Source organism: Pseudopipra pipra, chromosome 3 (genome assembly GCF_036250125.1).
Source record: "Pseudopipra pipra isolate bDixPip1 chromosome 3, bDixPip1.hap1, whole genome shotgun sequence".
Taxonomy (NCBI): domain Eukaryota; kingdom Metazoa; phylum Chordata; class Aves; order Passeriformes; family Pipridae; genus Pseudopipra; species Pseudopipra pipra.
The window spans coordinates 1,595,995-1,610,669 of NC_087551.1; the positions used below are offsets into that span (position 1 = coordinate 1,595,995).

The 14,675-nt window shown below is 44.5% G+C and overlaps 1 protein-coding gene across 1 annotated transcript; it reads left to right on the top strand.

Annotated features, from left to right (window-relative positions):
- Positions 1 to 12,808: 12,808 nt before the first annotated feature.
- RPS27A (ribosomal protein S27a) lies at positions 12,809 to 14,622 on the top strand. The gene is made up of 5 exons (XM_064651025.1): positions 12,809 to 12,952; positions 13,354 to 13,408; positions 13,662 to 13,747; positions 14,038 to 14,169; positions 14,435 to 14,622. Exons 1-5 carry the CDS (start codon positions 12,905 to 12,907, stop codon positions 14,582 to 14,584), a joined length of 471 nt encoding a protein of 156 aa, XP_064507095.1. The 5' UTR covers positions 12,809 to 12,904; the 3' UTR covers positions 14,585 to 14,622.
- Positions 14,623 to 14,675: the final 53 nt, after the last annotated feature.

Sequence of the window (14,675 nt, forward strand, 5' to 3'; positions counted from 1 at the left end):
CTGCCATATGTAAACTATGGAATGAGGAAGAAATTCAGCTCTCAAATTCTCTGGAGATGACACAAAACTCAATTTGGAAACATTAGCTGACGAAAAATACAAACCTGTTCCCACAACCACAGCTATGAGGAGGAATTGCTTACACTCACCAAATGGAAATTAGAAGTATATTTAATAGCTGGGCTTAGCAGAAGCAAGTGTACAACTATTAAACCCCGTCATACATTTTTTTTTGCCAAAGGATCAGCCCTAAGAATAACTAAACCCACCCTGTAAGTATCTCAATGCAAAGAGGATTTGGACATGTGCAACTAATGAAGGATGTATTAATCCTGCTGCGTAAGAATATTTATACCCATACCCAGCGCTGAAGGAAAATCCTGAATATAACCTCCACGTTCAAATATTCCATGAGCAGCTGCCAGTTCCTGATGGCACTTCAGCTCCCAGCCTGGAATGCAACTGTTGGGATGCAAATTGAGGCAGCATTACTGGTCTGTGAGTCCAATTAAAGGTACAGACCTGCTGCAAATGCAGACAAAGCTCTGCTGGTTGAGCAACACATGGCACTGGTCAGAAACCACCACCATCTCTCTGGTCTGCTCTTCACTCCAGTTGCAAATATCCCAAAGGAGAAAACTATAATCTCCCTTGAACAACACTTCCATAAAATTCACACTGATAAGAAATATCTCCTCATAACCAGCATAATTTAACCTTTCTGAGCTTTCAGTTCATTTCAGTACTGTTATGGCTGTAAACAATTCCATTAATTCTTTGGGCTTCTCTGTTTCCTTCTACCGAGAAGCTGAGTGAAAAGGAGCTTTTTGCATACTAAAAAAAAAACCCAAACCCAAAACAAGAGACTCCCCTAGAGGAATTAAAAAGCAAAGGCATAAAAGCTATACACTGTCACCTGAAGGGCCCCTGGATGATAGTCTTTTCTACCTGAAAAATAAAGATATGCCTGTCTTCTGACATTCCTTCTTTTTTTTGTAAATTCATGGTTGCTTTCTTGCTCTTTACTTAGAAACCTCCACATTATCTGATTGTCACAGCTCAAGGATTGCCTATCATAGAATCATAGAATCATAGAATCGATTGGGTTGGAAAAGACCTCCGAGATCATCGAGTCCAACCCTTGGTCCAAATCCAGTCCATTTATTAGATCATGGCACTCAGTGCCACGTCCAATCTGCGTTTAAAAATCTCCAGGGATGGTGAATCCACCACCTCTCTGGGCAGCCCATTCCAATGCCTGATCACTCTCTCTGTAAAGAATTTTCTCCTGATATCCAACTTAAATTTCCCCTGGCGGAGCTTAAGCCTGTGTCCCCTTGTCCTATTGCTGAGTGCCTGAGAGAAGAGACCAACCCCCACCTGGCTAGAACTTCCCTTCAGGTAGTTATAGACGGTGATGAGGTCACCTCTGAGCCTCCTCTTCTCCAGGCTATGATTCCTTAAATTTCTGTATCCTCTCCAAGTTCAAAACCAATATTAAACCTTCCTCTTCTCTCTCCTCCTTCCCCACTTACTCCTCTTTCAGCTCCTTTCTGTGCAGCCATACACTGTCCCTCTCTACCCTTCCTGTTCCTGAGCATCCACTCCTTCACTGAGGAGAAGGGTAACAAAAGGAAACCAACCATTTATGTACCTGATGACATGAAACACACATTTGTATGGAATAATATCACACAATCACAGTACAAAGTCGCAGCTTTCCATCAAATGGGAGATCCTGGATGCTCTGCCACAAGACCTGAAACACCAGTTAAGTGCCTTGGGTTTCCAGCACAGAATCACCACCCCTTTCCCCAGCTCTCTTGTCCTGCTCTTTCCAAAGCCCTCATTGCCTTCCAGGTGACTCTTAAATAACTTTTCCTTCTCTTCTGACACTTTCCCACTTATCTCACCAGTCCCTACCCTGATCTAATAAATTCTATTTATTCCTCTTTGTGTTCTAAATGCTATATCTCATTCCAAAGAATTCCCTCTACAGGGACTGATACAAACTTAGCAAACTGTTCCTATCAAGAGAAGTACTTCAAACATGGAGGCAAGGGTGAAACCTTGAATGAATATTTGTTCCAAAGCAGTGGCAAAGCCACTTCCACCAGCACCCTGCAGGGCCTGGGGGTGCTCCACAGCCCAAACAACTCTGTTACATCCTTGTTCTGCTGCTGCCTTTGCCACTGGTTTCAATGGACAAATATAGAGGAGGAGGTTATGATTTCTGTTACCATGCTGCACAAGAGCCCTGATCACGAACAAGACTTCATTTGCAGGGCACTATATATAGAACAAAAGACAATCAGTGCTCCAAGGAATTCGCTGTCTGAGACGAGAGACAACACATGTAAATTTTCTACAAGGGAAGTAATGAGATAATAATACTGGCCAACATGAGAAGTGCTAATCATACAGTTGGGATCAAGATTTTTGTTGGCAACACTCTAAGAATTCATTCTAGAATTTTCCAAAAACAACTGTGAAAACAAGCAAGTTGATCCAAACAATATAATTCATCACATTTAAGAAGAGAAATCTAGTTGTTGATACTAACTTTGACTGAAATGCAACTTCTAAAGATTAAGATGCTTTTTTTACTGTATCAGACATAATGCAAAGCTTTTTTTGCACAAAGCAGCTAACAGAGAACAACAGTAAAATTTATGTGAAGGAAAACCTGGATCCTTCATAAGATGTGAAAAATATAAATGTCAGTTCAGCCAATCAGTTTTAATTAACTGGAAACCAGAATTGCAAAGACAGACTGCACTAAAGCCTACAAAGTGTTCACGTTCTGTTACTGATGGAATAAAAAGTAACAGCTATTAAATCAAACTATAATGAGGAGTAATGTTTAGAACCAGGAAACGTTTCTCATCAGTGGAAAGTCTAAAGAAATGCCAGTAACAAGGCCTCACCTTTCCCAGGGCTGATAATGAGATGGATACTGCAAAGGCAGTTGCAGAAATGCTAATGGGAAGTGTGTGGGGTTGTGCTTTTTGTTCTTTTCATGTTTTCTCACTCCTAAAAGAGGATGATCATAGACACCCACGGGGAGGTAAAGGCACCTCCATGACTCCTTCAGGGTGCCACTCCAGGAGGATATGAACACATGTCACCTCATTCAATCTGCTCACCTCCTGCAAAAGCCAAGGGAGGGAAAGAAGCTGCTCCAAATGGGAAATTTAGACAGCAGCTTAACTGAAGTGCTTCGAAGGAGCCTCGGGCACCATTGTCTGTACAACAAGGGCAAACATCTTTTCTGAAACATGCACTGATATTCTCCCTCCTCCTTCCTCCACCCTTCCTACAGCCCCTGGGAGATGTTTCTCCTCCCACTCTTTACAGTTTCCTTCTGTTTTTGTGCTGCTGAACGATCGCGTTGCCCGAGCAACGGCAGCTGCGGAGGGGAGCAGGGCGAGGGCTCCGGCCCGGCTGAGAGCCATCGGCACCGGCCCCTGCCCTGCCCCCGAGCCGTGTGACAGCAGCAGCCTCGGGAGATGAACAGTTCAGCTGGGCCAGGTGCCTTGGGCTGGGTCTAACCTCTGCTTTAGGTGCTGGGGATATCACAGCCACCTTATATTTCTGTTCAATTATGCAGATAATAACCTAACACTCAAGACTGTCAGATGAGTAGTTTGGTTTATCAACACACCCAGGTTATATTCACAGTGCAGCCACATTTGTTACACTTTAATTCTGATCCTGATAGCACTCAGACACACACATTAACTGGTAGTTAATCTCCAGAATCAGAATAATCCACTCTGGAAATTTCAGATTATTATGCTATATCTCTCCCACCCTTTGCTCTTTTCACTGTGTATTTTACAATTCAGAAAAGTAACCAGAACAAAAGTGTCTATCAATGACCTTTGCAGATCCACTTCAATATTTGTGCTGTGCTTTCTTTTCATCTTTGCTGTCTGCCTCATGGTCCTTGAGCAATATCTGGGAAAATGAGAATGTAGTCTCGCTGCCATTGCTGGGCAAGAAATAATAATCTCTACGAGATATCCAGCGGAGATTTCTTTTCCAATATTGTTTTATTGGAAGAAATCCTTTTTTTTTCTCAATAGCATTGTGCTTACAAGGTTTTGTGTTCCTACAGTTTATGAAACTCCACGGGTTGCCTCCCCCCTCTCACGATGGTTTACGATCAAAACGACTGTAATTGGCTACTTGCTGCTCTGCTGATTACAGGAGGGAGGGCTGGGCAGTCCTGCCTGCTTTGCAGCAATTATCACTTTGAACAGCAAGTATGGAATAGTCTGTGCTGATATTTCTTAAATAAGCACAGCTACTGTGACACTGCACTTTCTTTTTTATTACTTCTGAAGTAGAAGCACAGTTAGTTAGAGGTTGCAGTTACACACCAGGCGTTAATGGTGAGTTACTGGGAAATGATTTGACCTTTAAAATTTCATTTCAATGTGAGCTTCATTCAGAATTAATTTACTCCAGCTTACCCAACAGCCTTCAGTAGCTGCATGCTTGCTAATCCTGGCCCCTGCACTGTATTTATAGTGCTATTTAAAAAAAATAATTTAGACTATGTTTATTTTTGTTGAGCAAAAAATAGAGAACAACTGGGGTCAAAGCTCGACAGACCCGACCACAAAAGCTCAGAAACTAATCCTTCCTTTTTTTGCTCTGCTTTCCTCAGAGATAACCCACTTTTCCATTTCCAGCTATCCAACAGAATAGTCAGTGAATGTCACCAGAGCAAAATGCAGTCTGGAATTTATGGCTTACTCAGTCCAGGGAGAAGCCTTAACTAATGAAGTCTGTGACTGGATGGCAGATTCCATCAACGGATTTGGAATGAAACTATCGGGATTTCTCAGTGTAACTGGAAGTTTCAAACCAGTGTTAATCTCTCTAGGACACAAGGAATTGTGCTTGGGAGGTAATTGGCCAGGTGCACCAGTGCTGTCTCTTCCAGCAGGGATGCAAATCCAGGCTTCACACCAGGAAGGAGGCTCAGGGTCCTGGAGTCTGGGGAAGGAAAAGGCACAAGGCCAAAGCCCCTCAGTGTGAGTCATGGATTTGGATGGGATTACAGAGGGCTGGAAATAGCCCACATTTACTGGATTAGGTCACCATGCTAAGATCATTAACCTGCCCTCAGGGAAGCACTGCTCCCTCCCTGCTGAGATGTAAAGGGTGAGGGTAATTGGCCCATGGGGGTACAAGAAAGACAGAAGAAAGAAGTGAAATAATGGGAAGTCCTTGAAGAAACAACATAAAGAAATTGAATATCCTGATTTCCCTTAAAAGGACTCACTGAATAGCACTTACAGACTCCAATCAATATGAACTCTCATCAATACATTTATCATTTATCTGTTTAGCAATACAAACTCTTTTATACTGATAAAGTCCTACCTGTAAAAGCTGTATCACAAAATTTTGTTTGGCTGTGGAGAACTTCAGCAAACCTGACTCTCACATCACAGAAGAGCTTTGTGATCAAAGCACACAAAAAGCTTAGTTATGGCCATCTCTACTCCATAAAACTTGCCAGACTAACATAAAAAAAAAATCTCACAAAGACAAGACTGCAATAAAAGTAATATTATCACTTCCTCAAGCTCTAATGAAATGTCTTAGTGGGGAGTGGAGCAAAACCATCTTATATGTGGTAAGGGCACTCACCTGGAAGCAGATCTTGGATGAGCTTTGTACTTTTTCCAGTGAATAATGAATTAAAGATAGGAGATGAATAATAAATTAATTTTAAAACAGAACAACTCCATGAAGCAGGAAGAACAGCTTATGATTTCCTCCCCCAGGTAAGTGTCCTGGGCACTAGGCTATGTAACTAAGCTCACATTTCTTCTCATTCCAGTACCTTTAACCTCTCATTCAGTGCTAATTTCTCCATTAAATCAAAGCTGTGGCTGACCTTTGTGAAGTGTGTTTGGAGGCTGTGAGTGGAGCACACCAGTCAAGTAGAGAAATAATTAAATCAGCTGGTCAGAGCTTGGCAATAATAAATTGCACAGGACCATGATGCTGTGTAACTGTACATTTTGTTCGTTCTTGAAGTATTTTACAAACTCCATTCCTTACAAAACTGTGCCTCCAAACTTGCTGGGCCATTTACAGATGTCTCTAGCTTTCATGAAATTCTGCCTCTTCTTTAGACATAACTTTGGATGTTCGAATATTACTAAAATACTACTTGGCTTTTATGGACTCTGGGTCAAAGTGTATTGTCACCTTGCCAGAGAGAATTTTTATGACAGTTTTTATGTTTTTCAAGATGAAGTGACTGAAAATTCTTGAAGTTGCTACACAAAACACACAGGTCTAAATCACTTTAAATCCCAGTGGGTGATTAGCAACTGAGTCTTGGATTAGGAGACACCAAATTCTTGTGAAGGAAAAAGAGGCACACAAGGCAACACCAGCACAGTCCTCCCCAGAAACAGCTGTTTGCTCCAGAGAGTGTTCAGCTGACACTGCACCTGCAGTGCTTTTCATATGTAGCACGATTTTCTACAACCTCTAAGGAATGTTTAATACAAAACTGCCACTGTTGGCCTACAAAACAGGCCAACAACAGAAGCCTCAGGCCTGCCACCTGGTCGTGCATCCCTGCTAGAATTCCCTGCTGCACCCTGGAGATGGCTAGAAAGGAAAAGAATAAAACCTTGTGGTTTGGCCCATCACCATCTTCTTCAACTTAACAAGGCCTTGCATTTCTCAGCTGCTGCAAACATTAAACCAGAGCTATGGAATCACTCTGGGGAGTGTGGCAGTTACATCTGCACTGCTTTCTTGCATGCTGTCAGCTTTTGTGCACTAAGAATGGCAGTGAGTGACCTTTCCATTCATTGTTTTCAAGCTCTTGATCAAAACCTGATGTATGTTCCACTGTAAATTGAGTTACAACACACACAGTGTATCTGAGGTCAAACATTTATAATGGGTGTGACAAACAGAAAATGATCTTCTGTCACTCATTTCATATATAGGAAACAGCACCAATAAAATTATTACATCCACCAGCAGAAAAATGAAATGAGAAAACTGAACCTGAAGTTTCAGTAGGCATGGCAATGTATCAATTAATATAGGAAATAATAAATCCATTTTCATCTAGCATGGACTGTCCATTTTTCATATCAGGCTGTATTACTACTTGTGAGAGTTTACACCTGCTCTCTCTATTCCTGGCATACAAAGCATATTTGGCCACACTTTGGGATCCCTTGCTTATGCCTGGGATTTAATTATATCTCAGGTTTGAACTTCACAATGCAAGTTGGTCACAAGCAAAATTCTAGAACTTCATAATTAAATTAAATTATATAATTTGGAAGAGAGACAGCCACTGACCTCTGCCTTCATCCTGTGTGATGCTCCCAGACTCTGGAAAGAGCTCTCCTATGGAATTCAGCTGCTCTGCATTTCATAATCAGGAAGTGCAGAAGTCTGTGGTCACTGGGGTGTTGCCAACCTGAATTAAGGAGAAGATCAGGTGTCAGTAATAAATGTTCTAATTCTGTTATAGCAATAATAACAGTCTGGGCAGCTAAAACCAGCTCAATCTGGAAAACAATCCTTTTATGTTCCCTGCATTCCTTACCAACCCAAGAGTCTGCAGCACTGAACACCCTTCAGACACCACTAAACTGGCCAGTCTTTGATAGATTTGAACCACTCTCGAGGCAGCAGTTCTAATGCTCAGTAGAATAAGTGTATCCTTAATAACACCTGCAGAGATTACAAGCCCTTCAGGAGCATTTGGAAACATACCACTAAGTGGCAGGCCTAGCTAAAAAAAATATTTAACACTAATTTATTTCAGAAAACATCTCTACACTTGTATATTTAACCTAAGGGTTACACTCATAGGACATATTATTCTGCATGTTGAAAAGTGAACTTGCAGACCTTTCCTTGTTTCTCATCCACACAATAATTTAAGTATCCATAGACTTAAAATTCTTCTCTTTTAACTGAAGTTCTCTTGTGAGTCCTAACTCTGCAGATTTATCCATATAATAAAGATAACCCAGCAGCTTTTAAAGAGTGCCAAAATGTGCTAAAACTGAAACAAACCAGCAGTAGCTACATCCAGCTTCATTACAGAGCTATCTGCTATCTGGGAACATGCAGCACAGCAACAACAGCAAGTGACATTCAGTGTTCTTCCTGTTGATACTGGCTGTGGGCTGAGAGCTAAAAGGAGGCTCTGCCAGCAGGCACCCAGGGAATGTGTGACTGCAGTCGGGTGCCTTCCTTTCCCTCTCCTCACAATCCCTCCAGGCTGAGCTCTCCTACTGGCTCTTACAGTGGAATGTGCTCCTCAAAGCAGACAATTCCCACAGCCATCCGAGGAGCAGGTGCAGCACGTAACCAAAGCCTACCTTTGTTCTAGGCTGACACTTGTTGTGTTTTGGCAGGATTTGTTAGATTAGCTCGATAATCATACCTGTACTATGACTGCAGTGATGGCCCAGCAGTGAAAAACCCCAAAAGACCACGCCCTGTGCAGTCTCTCCCTCCAGCACTACAGCAAGGACACACCCGAGGTACCAAGGCAAGAACAGAAAGGAAGGTGGATGCCTGCCATTTCCACACCATTCCAGAGCTTCCTTCTACACTGAGAATTCACTTCAAACAAAATGCAAACTTGCACACATTCTTAGATGGACATATTAAATGTAAAAATAACTGATATTCGGTGGCAAAATCCTTCTCAGCACTGTTTGTGGTGCTCAGTGTTTCCCACAGTTCATACAGAGCTAAGAGGATTCTTCACTTGCCTGCTGTAAGTGCTCCCTCTGCTGTTATGAAGAGCAACTACCAGAAAACATGTTCATCAGCCTAGCAAGAGGTGAATTTTCAAACACTCCATCCCGTGAGGGGAAAATCGATACAATTTTCTGCGATTACTTTTCATGCTTATTTTCTGCACAAGCAACTGCTGTCTTATTCCACTCTTCCAAAGTATTGGTGGTATCATTTAGAATAACAATGCAGCTAAGGAAAAAACCCAAACCAACCCATATTTAAATATCCTGCATTTGCCCCAAAAAAGCTTTTTACTATTCTTATTAAGCATACTGCAGAATCATTCCCTGATTTCTAAGTGGATTACAAATCCTGAGTGCAAAAAAAATAAAGGTGATGAAATTAAAGACCCATAAGGAAAACAGTGTTTATTTTAATTTAAAAAGCCTAAGGGCCAAAATCCCTGCTTACAGTCAAAATCACTTCTGAAATGCACAAGAGCAAGAGAATGACTGGGGAGCTGCAGGCACTGGAGTTAAGGGCAGTTTACTGGAGCAAGACACAAAAAGCACAGTAGATGCAATTCACCACCTGTGGATGCAGAAACCCTAATTTTCAGAAGTGTTGCCTGTAAATTCGAGCACTTTCCTTAGCTGAGTCCGGGCAGGTGTGTGTTACTTTGCCTGCAGAGTAGCTGTGGACCTGGCACTGCTGCCCAGGAGGTTTGCTGCAGCTGCCTGCCCTTGGCTGGGGCTCCCGCTGCCGCTGGGTCTGGCAGTGCAAAAAGAGCCTTTTGGAAAATGCACAGGCCTGGGAACCAAACAGGGCTTTGTTTATTTTCCTGTGGGCTGAGCAGTAAGTGCTGAGGTTGCAGGTTGCCCCAGAGCCAGCCTATGGGGCTGTGCTAGAAGCCAAGGCCTGCAGAGCTCTCCCGTGGAAAGCTGCCCCATGGGATGCTCCTGCAGCAGCACAGAGGGACCTGTGTGTGAGGGGGGGAGAGCTGTCCTCGGCCCTGAGCCAGAGATCTCCCGGGGGAGCTCTGCAACACGGGAGAAGGCACAGTGCAGCTCACTGGGAGGGAAAGGCTTTATTCAGATCACATTATAAACTAGGAGCGCTGAATCCAAAGTCATTTATAGGCTGGAATGTGGGGTAAAATTTCAGGTTTGAAAGTTTGTTATTCAAGTTTTGCTGTGTTTACTTTCCTTGCCCATTTCCTCCAATAGCCCAAACCATCCTTTCTGTGATGGGTTGAGATAAAAGACAGGGCTGTAGCTCCCAGAAATAAAAAGTGTGGCTTTCTAATCCACTGTTGACTGAGACAGTGAATTAACGCAGTGTTAGAACATTATTCAACAAAAGGAAGTAATCTTATGAAAAATCAAATACCAAGATCATTATGTATTTGTGTATTTACTTCTCCCTTTCCACACCATAAAACCCCACAATGATCATGACCAATTTCCCAGAACACTGTGGAAAAGCAAGTGGCGACATTAAAATCTAACCTTTTACTTGAAAATATATATACATAAGAAGAGGTTTTTTTCCTGTAAGTAGAAATCTCATAGAATGAGAAAATCAAGAAACACTAGAAGAGAGGGTAACCTGAAAATCCTCCCTTAAAATTATCTGAAATATGGCCAGGGAATATAATAACATGAAGAAATTTGGCATATTTGTATTCACTTCAAATGTTTTTTGTACAAATGTGGCCACAAATATCACTGGTAAACCCAAAATAAATATACTGTAGAACACTCATGAAAGAACAGGTTAACCTGAAGATGAGGTATTAAAAACAATCCAGCTTTACTAATGTGTTCTGTAACTTTGTGCTGAGGTTTAACCCTAGCTGGGAACTAAACCTCACAGGGCCACTCGCCACCCCCACGGTGGGATGGGGGAGACAATAAAATAAGAAAAACTCAAGGGTTGAGATAAAAACATGTAACACTTGAAGCTGCTTTTTACTCTTCCACCCTAGAGGAACTAAAGTGTTGTCTACCCACATCGTATTTGGTAATACTTCATGCTTGCCAAGGTGGCCATAAAACACAGCTTGAGAAACACAGTTTCACATGATGATTTAACTACCAGAACAAGGATGATTTCAGCATCATCACACAAGGTGGTTTAGAATCTCAGTTTAGAACTGAAATATGGGCTAGAGCTGAACAACGCTGCTTCCCTCCACAGAAATCTCCCAGCAGAGAGGCACCTAAATTACATCAATTTAATACCAGACTGCTCTGGGGGGGGTTCACCAGTTCAAATAAATCTACACTGGATTATGAAAGAGTATCTCTGAAACCTTAATGTCTTCTCCAAACCAAAAATACAGAAGAGACACACTTCTAGAAATTCAAATATGATGGTATCTCATCCCACAGAACCAGAAAAACAGAGGCCAAGGGAAGGGATAGGGCTTAGAGTTTAACCATGTTTTTAGTGTAATTGTGTTTGAAACTGTAGCACTGACATCCACAACAAAATGAAAGAAATTAGTATTCTAGTAATTACAGTTTTTTAAGCCAAGGAAGGCTGTGGAAATCTTGTATTTGTGTAGTTTTTAAGTATAGCATAAGAGAATAGAGTCTTAAGCAAAACTGGAGTCTGCAATGCCGTGAGAAAGGCTGATAGCAACCAAAATATCAGATGTTGATATTGCTTGTTTGGGCTATGCTCATATTGAATTTAGGATTTAATAAAAGAATAAACTCCATGAATGCCATTTTGGCTGTGTTATTTTTGAAGGGATTTCCTTTGAAGAAAAGGCAAAGCCTCATGGTTTGGGAAGGAACGGAGGATGGGGTTGAGGGTCTGTAAAACATACAGTTTCTGTATGAGAACACAGAAAACAGAACATCCATGATTTGGGAAGAACTAATCTAATTAATCAATGGCCAGAAACAGAAAAGAGTTGTTTCTGTGTAGCAGTTACCCAGCAGGCTCCAGGAGATGAGTTAATGAACTAATTAATGAACTAATTTGTATGTTTTTGGATGAAATTGTTAAAATAGTCGCAGCCAGTAATGTAAGTCAGTCTTCATTCTGCTAGAGCCTTTCCCATATTCCATTCATAAGCATAAAAAGCACCCAACGAATAATTTCCAAACCAGTGAAAGTGACTCTCAAAACTCTTTTATTCTTAACCTTCCCATAGCTTTTCCAGTTTTAAAAATCTTTACCCTACGAACCCAGATATAAACCTGGCATCGATCTCAAGGAATCACAGGTGGCCAAGTGCCCGTGAGGTGTTTTTAAACCGCCTCCTCAGGGGCCGGGACACCGAATTCTGGGATTTCACGCTGCAGGACGGACGCGCGGATACACAGCTCCCTGGAAAACCCGCCGTCCCGAAAACAACAATCCCACCGACAGCCACCACATTGCGCAGAGGAACCGGCCCCGACGGCTGAAGGACCCTTCCCTCACCGCAGGGAGGACCCTCCCCGCCTCAGCCGCTGTGAGGGGATGTGGGACCCGCCTTCACGGCGGCCCCCTCACGGCAGCTGCCTCCATCGCCTCACGGCAGCTCCGCCTCGTCCCCTCACGGCGGATCCTCCTCCCCTCATGGCAGCTTTTCCTCCTCCCCAAACGATAGTCCCGCCTCGTCCCTCATGGCAGCTTTTCCTCCCCCCCAAACGACAATCCCGACTCGTCCCCTCAAGACAGCTTTTCCTCCTCCCCAAACGACAGTCCCGCCTCGTCGCGTCATGGCGGCTCCTCCTCCCCCACGACGGCCCCGCCTCATCCCCTCATGGCAACTTTCCCCCCTCCCCTCACGACAGTCCCGCCTCCTCCCCTCATGGCAGCTCCTCCTCCTACCGTCACCACAGTCCCGCCTCGTCGCGTCATGGCGGCTCCTCCTCCCCTCACGGCGCTCCCACCTCTTCCCCTCACGGCGGTGCCGCGGTGCACTGTGGGAGCCGCGGTTCCCGCCCCCCGGCCCCTCAGCCGGACTACAGCTCCCAGCGCTGGCGGGCGCGGCTCTGCCGGCGGGGCATGCCGGGAGCTGTAGTCCCGGCGCCCCTGCCGCCCCGCCCGCGGCGCGCAAGGAAACCCCGTGCGCCCGGACACGGCCCTCTCTCTGCCGCGGCCGCCATTCCGCGAGCAGCGCGGGACCGCCCGCACAGCCCTCACCATGCAGATCTTCGTCAAAACCCTCACCGGGAAAACCATCACCCTCGAGGTGAGCCCACAACGCCGCGCCGGGCCGCCGCTGCCTGCCGGTGCTCCGGGATGCGCCGGGAGATACCGGGATGCGCGGGGAATCCCCGGGCTATGCGGGGGAACGGCGGGGTGATGCGCGGGGAACCCCCGGGCTATGCGGGGGAACGGCGGGGTGATGCGCGGGGAACCCCCGGGATATGCGGGAGAACGGCGGGGTGATGCGCGGGGAAACGCCGGGCTATGCGGGGGAACGGCGGGGTGATGCGCGGGGAAACGCCGGCCCTGCGCTGCCCGGCGGGGTTCGAAAGGGCCGTGTCAGCCCCGGGGGTGTTCCGGGAGCTCCGCGTGGTTCCGCGGCTTTCCTGGGCTCAGTAAAGGGCGAAGCGCGTTTTGACTCTCTTGTTCTGTTTAATTAAATAGGTTGAGCCTTCTGATACTATAGAAAATGTGAAAGCGAAGATCCAGGATAAGGAGGGTACGTTCAAGAGGCACTTACTCATTATTATATAGTGATCGAAATAAATAAATAAATAATAAATATTATATATACTATTTATGCTATGATATAAATTCCTACATTATATTTCTTATATATTATACTGATATATATCTGTCTTGTGGACTGATTTATGTCCTGCACAGATGTAATTGTCTGCAGCAATTTTTTTTTTATTGCACCATGTTCTAGTGCACGTTCCTCATTTATTCCCGGTTTGTGTCACCCTTAGGCATCCCTCCGGATCAGCAGCGGCTGATCTTTGCCGGGAAGCAGCTGGAAGATGGACGCACACTGTCCGACTACAACATTCAGAAAGTGAGTAGGAGAGGCAGGAGCTGGCACAGTCAGAGCTGAGTCGCCTTTGCTGCTCAGCCTCAAAATTGTTTGAAGTATCTTCAACCAAATCAGTGGATTTAGGGTTGGGGGGCAGTATTGATGCTGGGGGCTTGGGATGTCATCTTAATAGCAAATAATCCTTTTAAGAGCTTTCCTAAGTGCCTGGCACTTGAGGCCTGCTTTCTCTGGATAAAAGGAACAAGCCTGCTTAAATGCTGCTCTTGCCTTGAGACAGCATTCTGAGCCTATTTCATGTGCCTTACTAACAGGAATCAACCCTTCACCTTGTGCTGAGACTTCGGGGCGGTGCCAAGAAAAGAAAGAAGAAGTCTTACACCACCCCCAAGAAGAACAAGCATAAGAGAAAGAAGGTTAAGCTTGCAGTGCTCAAGTACTACAAGGTAGGTAGAAATACGAAACTTGATGAAAACTCAGCTCTCAGCAGAGCTTGTAACTGCTCTGCACAGAGCCTGGTGTATTTAATATTCACAGTCCTTCCATCTGCAAATATCCCATCTGCTTAATGAAAGAGAAACCCACTGGTGCAGCTGGGCACTTCTGAGCTTGCATTAACCGTCACAGAAACCGCTTTGCCAATGAAAAATAGTCAGAATTCTCATTGCTTCTAAAGGTGTTTGAGAGGTTCTCCCTGTTTGCCCTTCCCAGGTGGACGAGAACGGCAAGATCAGCCGCCTGCGCCGGGAGTGCCCGTCGGAGGAGTGTGGGGCTGGAGTCTTCATGGCCAGTCACTTTGACAGGCACTACTGTGGCAAGTGCTGTCTGACCTACTGCTTCAACAAGCCAGAGGACAAGTGAATGTCCCACACAATAAAGAGCTGACCTTCTGTACGGTTTTTAAGGGTCTCTTTTTCTGTGGTGCTGTGTTTCTGCTCGTAAAGAGAAAAAC